The 9,789-nt window shown below is 44.2% G+C and overlaps 4 protein-coding genes across 4 annotated transcripts; 3 read left to right on the top strand and 1 right to left on the bottom strand.

Annotated features, from left to right (window-relative positions):
* Positions 1-1,947: 1,947 nt before the first annotated feature.
* Positions 1,948-3,589, bottom strand: LOC9634866 (flavonoid 3'-monooxygenase). The gene is made up of 2 exons (XM_002981866.2): positions 2,705-3,589; positions 1,948-2,648 (listed from the first exon to the last, which is right to left on the bottom strand). Exons 1-2 carry the CDS (start codon positions 3,587-3,589, stop codon positions 2,016-2,018), a joined length of 1,518 nt encoding a protein of 505 aa, XP_002981912.1. The 3' UTR covers positions 1,948-2,015.
* A 410-nt stretch (positions 3,590-3,999) lies between these two features.
* Positions 4,000-4,795, top strand: LOC9634865 ((E)-2-epi-beta-caryophyllene synthase-like). The gene is made up of 2 exons (XM_024686889.1): positions 4,000-4,465; positions 4,704-4,795. The coding sequence occupies exons 1-2, from the start codon at positions 4,000-4,002 to the stop codon at positions 4,793-4,795; spliced, it is 558 nt and encodes a 185-aa protein (XP_024542657.1).
* Positions 4,796-5,174: 379 nt separating this feature from the next.
* LOC112340492 (flavonoid 3',5'-hydroxylase 1-like) lies at positions 5,175-6,532 on the top strand. The gene is made up of 2 exons (XM_024686952.1): positions 5,175-6,003; positions 6,059-6,532. The coding sequence occupies exons 1-2, from the start codon at positions 5,642-5,644 to the stop codon at positions 6,093-6,095; spliced, it is 399 nt and encodes a 132-aa protein (XP_024542720.1). The 5' UTR covers positions 5,175-5,641; the 3' UTR covers positions 6,096-6,532.
* LOC9634532 (cytochrome P450 71B11) lies at positions 5,204-5,620 on the top strand. Its single transcript, XM_024686887.1, has one exon. It carries the CDS (start codon positions 5,204-5,206, stop codon positions 5,618-5,620), a length of 417 nt encoding a protein of 138 aa, XP_024542655.1.
* Positions 6,533-9,789: the final 3,257 nt, after the last annotated feature.

Here is a 9,789-nt window from a genome sequence, read left to right as displayed (position 1 = left end):
AAAAGTTAGATAGGAATCGCTGAGACAATTCCTCTGATACCAAATGTAGCACACCTGAATTAGGAGCCAAACTCCAAGCCCGTTGCGCTACGAAACGAGGGTCCGGTACAATCCCACGAGCACTAGCTCCCCGTATCCAGCACTTGCACGCAAAATGGTGTCAGACGGAGTCTGGCACAATTTTGGCATACCGATGGCCTAACGCGAGGAGGAGGGTACTCCACCAACTAGAGCGGCATGGAGCTTGGGCTTAGACCCAAGCCGGACGCAGAACAAGGAGCGACACATCCCAGCGGGAGCCAAACTAATGTCTCAGGTGGTCGAACATGCATTCCAACCACTATCCCTACTATACATTTGGAACCCCCCACAGGCCCCCCCCGCCCTTGAGGAACACACACTTTGGGCTTTCACCCCAAGCTTCCCTTAGTACCAGGAGTTAGTCTTTGGGACAAGCTCAAAACTTACTAAATATGGAATGGCACTAGATTGCGAATTTGGACACGAGACGAACACCATTGTGTTCAGGCCGACCTTTACATTCCGTATACATGCTAAATGAGCGAATCTAGACACTTTCTATAAATAGCATTTGGGACCGAAATGAGACTAACACAAAGGGCATGATAGCAAGGGTGTTTGGCAGATATGGTAAGCTATCATCTAGTGATATTGAGGGACTAATCTCAATACGCGAGGGTTCTTGTCACTAGCAAGTGCAAGACATAACGAGACGGGAACTCCTTACTAGGCTAAGTATGCTTAACTAATAGCACGTAGGAATTCCGTCCGGTTTAAGTACACTCGAAATGCCCAGTTAACTCCACTAGCACAAGAGGGGCTACTAAAGGGATCCAACTATACCGATCTCCTGCCATCATGGCAGTAAGGAAAGAGTGTCTGTAAGGACCGGTCGACAAGTATCTTTTGATACCCGAAGTCACATTCGCGACAATTCTCCACATCATAGTGAGGGGCAAAACATAAACAAAAAGCAGCTTTAAACTCATTTATGGTAGACATTAATGGTTTTTTATTCAAAATATAAGCTAATTCCACCATAAAAGACCTATATCATGCAAAACCATTAGAATAGCCACTAAAGCCTCTGCATTTGAAGTTCCTTTGGTAACTAAGAACTTGTTAGCTAAGCCAGACATTCATCCATATCACCATCACCAAAAAAAGTTGGAATCTTAAGTCCACCAAAGAAGTTTTAGTTGGAGGACCACCATATTTAGCCTCGAATGCCCTAACACACTTACACATAGTATCTATCATGCCATACATTTCATCTTACATCTCTTGCCAAATTTGATTAAAGGTTCATATCTCATAAACAATATCTTGAATGGTCTAAACTTTCATAGTTTTATTGACAGCATCATCAGCACCACCATCAACAATAGAATTCTAATATTCATTTTAGTCAACCAACAACTAATACAAATGTTAAATTCCAACACTATAAACTATGCTACACCTCCTTTTGAAATTCCTTCCACTCAGCCACCCTTGACCCACTGTGCTACTGCTCCACTATGAGCCCTAGGGTAGGTTAACCTTTCCTTTTGACTCATGTTGACAGAGTCAAAGCTGGCACCTAACAACCCCTCATGCCATAGCTGAGAACTGTGGAATTTTAGCTGATCCTTTAGAGTTACATTTGTTTTTAATTTCAAAGTTTATTTTTGACCTTTCATTTAAAACTTTTTTTGACTTGACATTGCATTGGCTCTTTCAGTTTGAAACATTTTCTCAGAGAAAAGCTGTACAAAAAAACTTCCCACTCTTACCTTGTACATTCAATGGTCAGTTTACTTCGCAATGAAGCAGGGTGACCACAACGACAGTAGAGACGATTGGGAGGAGTTCTGTTGCAGCCTCACTCATCAGTACAGCATGCTTATTATACCTTTTGGTTTCATGCACACGACACCGTGTATAAACAGTTTATGAAAAGAAATTTTTAAATAACGAGGACATATTTGCAAGCCCATTTCATGAAATCGCAATCAGCCTAGCAGTACCTCCTTCCTAAGTCTTGGAGTGGCCACGACTTGGAGCGGAGTCTTGGTCCAAATAACAGTCCCAGCAGTATCTCGTTCTTCCAGAGGAAATGCTTCTCCTCCCCTCTCCCCCGCAAAGCTCCAATCGAAGCTGTGAATCAAGTTGGATACCAGAAGCTGCACCGTTCGTAATCCCAGTATCATCCCCGGACAACCCCTGCGACCAGAGCCAAATGGAAGCAGCTCATAGTCCTGGCCCTTGACATCCAAGGAATTCCCCAAGAACCTCTCCGGCATGAACTTCAATGGTTCGTCCCACACGGCTGGATCCCTTCCAATGGCGTAGACGTGCAAGAACGTGGTTGCGCCCTTTGGAACATCAAATCCTCCCAGCTTGCAGTCGTGAGATGCCATGCGAGGTAGAAGAGGAATTGGAGGATGGAGGCGGAAGGTTTCCTTGATCACTGCTTGCATATACTGGAGCTGCGCAATGTCGGCTTCTCCGACCAGGCGAGAATTCCCCACCACCACGTCCATCTCCTCTTGAGCTTTTCGTAGCATCTCCGGGTGGTGAAGAAGCTCCAGGATCGCCCACTCGATCACGGCGGCACTTGTGTCTGTTCCACCAGATATAAGCTCCTGGCACATTCGAGGATATAGTTAAGAGACATCAAATCACGAGAGGAAGAACTTACCATGCTATTGGCCTTGACACTGTCCTCGCAATATGGTTCATCCTTGAGGTACTCGAGCATGATGTGCATAAAGTCCTCCTTGCCGCTATCGACACCAAGCTTGTGCTCGTCGACTATCTTCTGCAAGAAACTATCAATCTTTGCCTGCAGCTTCTTGAGCCGCGGGATCTTCCAGTCGATGCCTCTAAGCCACGGCGGGACAAACTCGCTGATGTGAAAATCGAGCGCCTGGTCTGTGATGGACAGCAGGAGGCTCTTAAACTCCCGGGCATCGTCATCCATCGTTGCCTCATCTCCCACAAACGTGTAGAACCTCTTGCTCATCAAGATCCGGGTGACCACATTGAACAGGCATGTCGTGACCATGTCTCTCATGTTGACGGGCTTGCAATCCAGAGAAGAATCCAAGAGCGCGGATAGCATCTCACGGAGCTCCTCTGTTCGTACCCACAAGAAAGAATCGATGCGCCTGATTGTGAAGAGCTCCGTGGCACACAGCTTCCGCATGTTCTTCCAGTAATCGCCGTAAGGCGCAAATCCCATGTCAAGGAAGTTGTAGAAGCTATACTCCCCTGGCATGAAATACGGCCTGGAAGAGAATGTAACGTCCTGGGTTTTGAAGAGCTCCTTGGCCAGATGGGCGCTCGCGACCACCACGGATGGCACCATTCCCAGCCGGAGAGAGAAGATCGGTCCATACTTGTTGGACAGTGCAAGGAGAGAGAGATGGGGTTTCCTCCCAAAGAGGTGGAGGTGTCCGATCAATGGAAGAGACCCACTGGGTGATACTGGCAAGTTGAGACGGCGGTGCCCTCCACCTGGAATTCCCCATACAAGAACATAGATGAAGAACACAAGAGCAATCGCGCACGCTAGAAACTCCATGTCGATTGATTAGGAATTACGCCACATTGATATCATTTTATAAACCGCTGAGCAACAACCAGTCTCAAGGCTTGAACCGTCAATAGTTATTCGAAGCGAAGCAGGCGAAGTTTCCCTGGCTCACTGCTTTCCTGGACGATCCATTTGATGACAACGAGGTTGCTGGAGCTCTCGCGTCATCGTATATCGACACTGTTCATAGCCTCTGCTATGGAACCGCATCGCTCGCGGAAGTTCCGGATATTCTTGCCTATCGAGCGTGCCACGATCTGATGAAGGATTTGAGGTCTCTGTTGAAGCCGGAGCTGTTCAAGCTCACGGTTTCCACTGTTCAGGGCTGGGCAAGAAGCATCTTGAGTGACGACTTGACGCAGGACTACAAGCTCTAGACCGGAGGAAGAACGTCTTCAATGGGTGCTTTATTTGACGATGAGGATGTTGAATCCCTGGATTACATCAGTGCTCAGAACGCTATGCTCGATCATATGTGGATGGTGAACGACGTCTTCTCGTTTCTCAAGGAGTTTTACAAGAATAAGTTTAACAATCTTCCGGCGGTGCTGCTCACCGATCAGAGCGTGCAGACGTTTCAGGACGCCGTGAACACTACGTGGAGGATGATCCAGGACAAGGAAGACGAATTCATCTTTTACCGCGATATCCTTGCCGCGAATGCGTCCCGGAATGGGAAGAAAGATTTCCTGAAGTTCCTGGATGTTCTCTCCTGCGCAATCCCAGCGAATCTGGTGTATGCGAGCAGCCACTACCATGGCGTGGATAACCTACTGAGTGGAGGCACGTTTCGTGGGACTTGGATTCTGGATCCAAAGCGCACCATCATCGTGTCGGACCCGAAAAGTTGCAATGTGGTGGCAAGTTCAAACAAACTCAACCAGATCCAAAATTTATTAAACCTGATATGAAAATCGATGTACTTCCATCTATTTTTCTCTTAGTAGTGTGGCCTTTTGTAAACTAGCTACGGACGAAGTGAAAATCAATGTTTCATATGCATGGCTATTTGTCATTCTAATTCTTGCAAACTGAGAATGCTTGAGTGTTAAATTTTTTGACGCAATTCGGATGATCACCGAACACTTTGTCATGTATGTAGTTCACCCAGCCGAGCCATTCCTCACGCTGGAAGTGGGGTGCTTGGGTATGGCAGCGTTATTCTATGCTCAGTCTTATTTCTTAGGAGACTAGAACCTTAGAATCCAAGTCTTCCAAGAAACTGACTACACTTGAACATTTCAACATATTCCTTCATTCATATATTGTTTACAAGCATGAGACCGATATAAGTTGCTTTTCTACATTGCCGGCTCCATAAAATATCTTGATCAATAATTGCATAAAATCGTCAAACTTGGACCACTAAGTTTTAAGCAATAGTTTAGCAAGAAAATAAGAACATACGTGTTGAAATATCAAGTCAAAGCCACTCACATGGACTGTTAGATGCAACCAATGTTTATATCGATAGATCATCGATCCATCCTTCTTTCAGGCTGTCACGTTTGATACTTTGAATCAGTAATGGAGTTTGCTCAATACGCAGTTGTTTTGTTGATCACTCTTCTCTTCATGGCGGCTTAATTTGCCTCCATCTCCATGGGGCTACCTCTTATCGGTCACTTGCATCTCTTGGGAAGAATGCTACACCTTTCATTCCAGGCACTCTCCACAAAGTATGGACCGATTGTGTTTTTACGCCTGGGAATGGTACCAGCTGTGGTGATCTCCAGTCCGGAGCTAGTGAAAGAGGTACTAAAGATCCAGGATGCAAATTTTGCCTCGAGGCCATACTTGATCATGGGGGAGTACAACTTCTACAACTTCCGAGACATTGGTTTTGTTCCGTATGGCGACTACTGGAAAAGAATGAGGAAGCTTTGCGCTACAGAGCTCTTTACTGTCAAGCGCATTGAATCGTTTCAAGGGGTGCGAACGAGAGAAATGCGTGGCGTCTTGTCTGAGCTTGTGAATGCGGCTGACTTTCAGAAGCCAATCAACATGAGCACCTCCTGACAACATGTCTTCAATGTTGTCATGCAGATCCTGATGAGCAAGCGTTTCTTCGAGTATGGTGAGCATGAGGCTGAGATGAGCAGTGAGGCCGAGGATTTCAAGCACATTGTGTTTGAAATCACCGAGCAGATGCTTCAATTCCACATCAGTGAGTTCGTACCGGCGTTCATGAGACGGATTGACTGGAAGATCCCAGAGATGAAGAGGATACATGCGAGACAAGACAAGTTCTTGCAGAGAATTTTAGATGCCCACAAGGCTAGGCTCGAGTCCAATACCTCGCAGCCCAAAGATTTCATGGATACCATGCTGCAAAGCTTGAAAAGCGAAGGAGCCCGGGGAGAGGAACAAAGTCAACGTTATCGGTCAAAGCTATTGTCACGGTAACAAAGTCAACGCTTATCTTATAGAAATGTTGGCTAATCTCGAATTATGCAGGAGCTTTTATCTGGAGGAGATACCAGCGCTAGTTTGATTGAATGGACGCTGTTGGAACTCATGCACAATCCACTTATTCTTCAAAAGGCCCAGGAAGAGATTGACACCGTTGTTGGAAAGGAATGCCTTGTTGCGGAGAGCGACTTTGACAAACTGGAGTACCTTCAGGCAATCGTCAAGGAAGCGTTTCGCATTCATCCTCCAGCTCCGCTGCTGATTCACATGAGCGTGCAAGGTTGCTGGCTATGACATTCTCAAAGGAACTTCCACATTTGTCAATGGTTATGCAATTGGAAGAGATCCGGCAGTATGGGAGGATGCATTGAAATTCAAGCCGGAAAGGTTCCTTGGGAACTCGATTGACGTAAAAGGCCAGGACTTTGAGCTGCTTCCATTTGGTGCGGGCCGAAGAATGTGTCCGGGGATGTCACTGGGATTGAAGACTGCTCAATTGCTATTGTTTAACTTGATTCACTCTTTCGACTGGAGCTTTGTTCCTGGCAAAGGCATGGATTGTTACGAGCTCAAGGAACAAAGTGGGACTGTTCTCTGGTTGGAAACACCACTTGAGGTTGTTGTTTCTTCAAGAGTCCCAAAAGCTATATAATTAAACTTTTATATTGCTTGTCAAGTTTGGCCGTCTTTCACTGAAACAACAGAAACAAGAACCAGCAACGTTTTTCGTTGGGAGCCAATGAGTCCATCTATAGTGACTTGAAAGATTGTTGCATCAAGATCAAGTCAATTCAAGTGTGGCGCTCGTCAAAGTTGTGGTTGACTAGAATTCTCAAGCAAGTCTCAAAGAAGCAAGCATAAAATGCCAAGGGCTAGTTGCTTCTCAAATCTTCACAAATTTGACATTCACGATTGTGGGGACTCTCCTTGCCTTAAGGAAATATTTGCTGCACCTTAAGCTGCCTCCATCTCCCTGGGGATTGCCCCTCCTTCATCTCGCAGGAATTCCCTTCCTCTCATTGCATGCCCTGTCCAAGCAGTATGGACCAAACCTCTTCATGAAACGGGGAACTGTGCCAGCGGTTGTCATCTCAAGCTCACTTCTTGCCAAAGAGCAATATTTGCTACATCCTCCTTGGAGACTATGGCTTGTACCACTTCCAGGGGATCGGACCTGTCTTTTACAACATGCGAATCCTTGCTCTCCACATCAGCACCATGTGGGATCCTAGGTCAGCAGTTCGTCATAGTATACAGAGCTATGAGTCTGAGGTAGAGCGAATGGGAAAGGGATCTGAGCAATCCTTTGAGACTTGATAGCATTTGGGACAATTGGGCAGATTCTGCATTGGCTTCCAATTTAGTTGATGTCACGTGGCAGTGGATGCCGCTCCAATTCAATGGGAAGAACTGGCATACCTGGAAGACCAAATTTGAATTATACATGGACCAGCATGGTCTATGGATGATGACAATAGGGAAGAAGCCCTTGGATCCAGCTGCCATCATTGGGGAAGTTTCATACTGTTGTGGTTCACTGCTTTCTCCTCGCGTCACAGTTTAGGTTCTGGCTTGAGAGACCTTAAAATAATCTTTCATTCTTGTATGTAAGCCTATGAGAGGCTTGAGTTTTCTCTTGAGCTTGAGCTTGGCTTGAGTTTGGAACTGTGAGTTTGTGAGTGTGTGTGTGAGGGATGAAGTTGTGGTTGGGGTTGAAAAATGCCTCAACAATCATGACGAGCTAGACTAATTTTTTTAAAAGATTGGAAAGTTCTCTTGAGAAATTGAGAAAGATCTTAAGGTATAGTGGTTAGTTTCATGTTTTTAGAAGCGCTAGGACTGCTAAGGGTTTTTACTTCCATGACTCAAAGGTTTTCATGTTCTTGCATTAGTTTTCCATATTATCCTCTTTCTACTTGGTTTTTTGCATGATTAAAATATCAATTTTGGTTTTTTTTTTCTTTAGGTTAGTGCATTTTGGTGTCCTCTTTCCAACAAACTAAAGAGTGCCTTATTGTCCATTGCACTCTTTTGTTTTCATGGCAATTTCTAATGCTTTAAGTTTGTGATTTTGAGACTGATTTAGGAATTTATTTTCTGGGCATATAAATCTAGAGACAAAATTTCTGGTGAGTCCTTTCCTGGCAGTCAATTCACTCTAGGCCACGAGAGGTAGCAATTTTTCACTTGCAACACTTCACAACTTAAGATAGCAATATTTTAGCTTGATACATGGAGATTATCACAGCCATACTATTGCCATCCACTAATGCCAGAAATGAGTGTTTCTTGTACTAGGGAGGGCATTTTCTTTTATTCTCTTTCTCTTTGCTTAGAATTTAATGTTTGATTCGATTTTTCTTAGGCATTTTAGTGTTTTAGCTCATACTTTTTGTTGTTTTTTTATTTGAGTTTAGTCTTTCCAATAAGTCCATCCACACTTAATTTAGTGGGCAAAGTCAAGAGATTTCAATGAAAATGTATTTCTCTTAAAGCAATTTGTTTTGAGTGTTGGAGTTTGATTTTGTTTTTTTTTTTTTTCTCCATTTTTTTTTGAGTGAAATCATGTATCCACATCCTACCAAGTGGTTTCCATAACATCTTTTATGTCTTTTCCTCTTTTTGTTTTGCTAGATTTATTTTTTCTTTATAAGGAATTGGCATTTGTGGGAGCTGACAATGATTTTGGTTAGGAAAATCTTCATTAGGATACTCTTTTATTTAGGGCTATCCCATTTGGGTATTTTCTTCTCATATGAATTGGACACAAGCTAGATTATTATACTACTTTTTCTGGTGAGGAGGATTCATTATTAACCATAGATACTGAGTCAAAGAGTCTACCAACTATGGCTCTTCCTACACAAATCCACATTCTACAGTGAGGCACCAACTTGCTATACTTCTTTGGCAATGGCAACATCTCCACCAAGATACATGTCACTCACTTCTAGCAATATTGTGTGTTGAATGACATCAATCACAAGCTCTATGACTTCTCATGATTGCTCACAGGCTGAGTAGCAAAGTGGGCAGAAACTCTTTTGGAGGTGGACATGGCTAATTACTCCACATTCAAAACATCTTTCCAAGGTCACTTTGATCAATAGTGATAAGTGAATCACTTACTCATGGACTTGTTCACTTTCAAGGAGCATGCGAATCTGTGCCAGAGTATGTGATGTGGTTCAAGTCTTATTGGAAGGAGTGTGTCCTACGTAAGGATCACAAATAAATCTTATGGCATCCATACATTCACCTCTGGCCTCAAGAGAAATCTCCAACGCAAGATGCTTAAGCAAGAGTTTCAAACGTGTCATAAAGCATTTGCTGCAGTAGAGACTCTTCTCCAAGAGCTCGGGATTTCTAGGGCAGAAGAGCCTTTCCTCCCACCCTCAGATGAGAGCTCATGTGCTACCATGTTCTGTTCTTCTCCAACTCTACACAGTGATGATAAAGTTCCCTTGGTGACAAAGAAGGCATTGTTGGAGCTCGCAGGATATAAGGAGATCATCCAGTAGCAGAAATAAATGCAAGAGAAGTTACTTGAGGAACTTAGAGCATGTTGCTTACAGTAGGCTGAGAGACTGAGAAACCATCCTCATTCCTGGTACTACTTGCATTGTGATGTTACAACACACAACATGGAGGAATGTTGGAAGCTTCACCCAAAGCTTCAGCCACCTTCTGTCCAACATGTTCAACAACAGCCTTTGACAGATAATACATCTCTTCCATAGCCAACAGACAGATACTAGAAATAACTAAAGAAAAAG

This window comes from Selaginella moellendorffii, unplaced genomic scaffold (genome assembly GCF_000143415.4).
Source record: "Selaginella moellendorffii unplaced genomic scaffold, v1.0 SELMOscaffold_51, whole genome shotgun sequence".
Lineage (NCBI taxonomy): Eukaryota > Viridiplantae > Streptophyta > Lycopodiopsida > Selaginellales > Selaginellaceae > Selaginella > Selaginella moellendorffii.
Note: the sequence above shows the minus strand (reverse complement) of the source record. Positions and strands in the feature narration are given on the sequence as shown.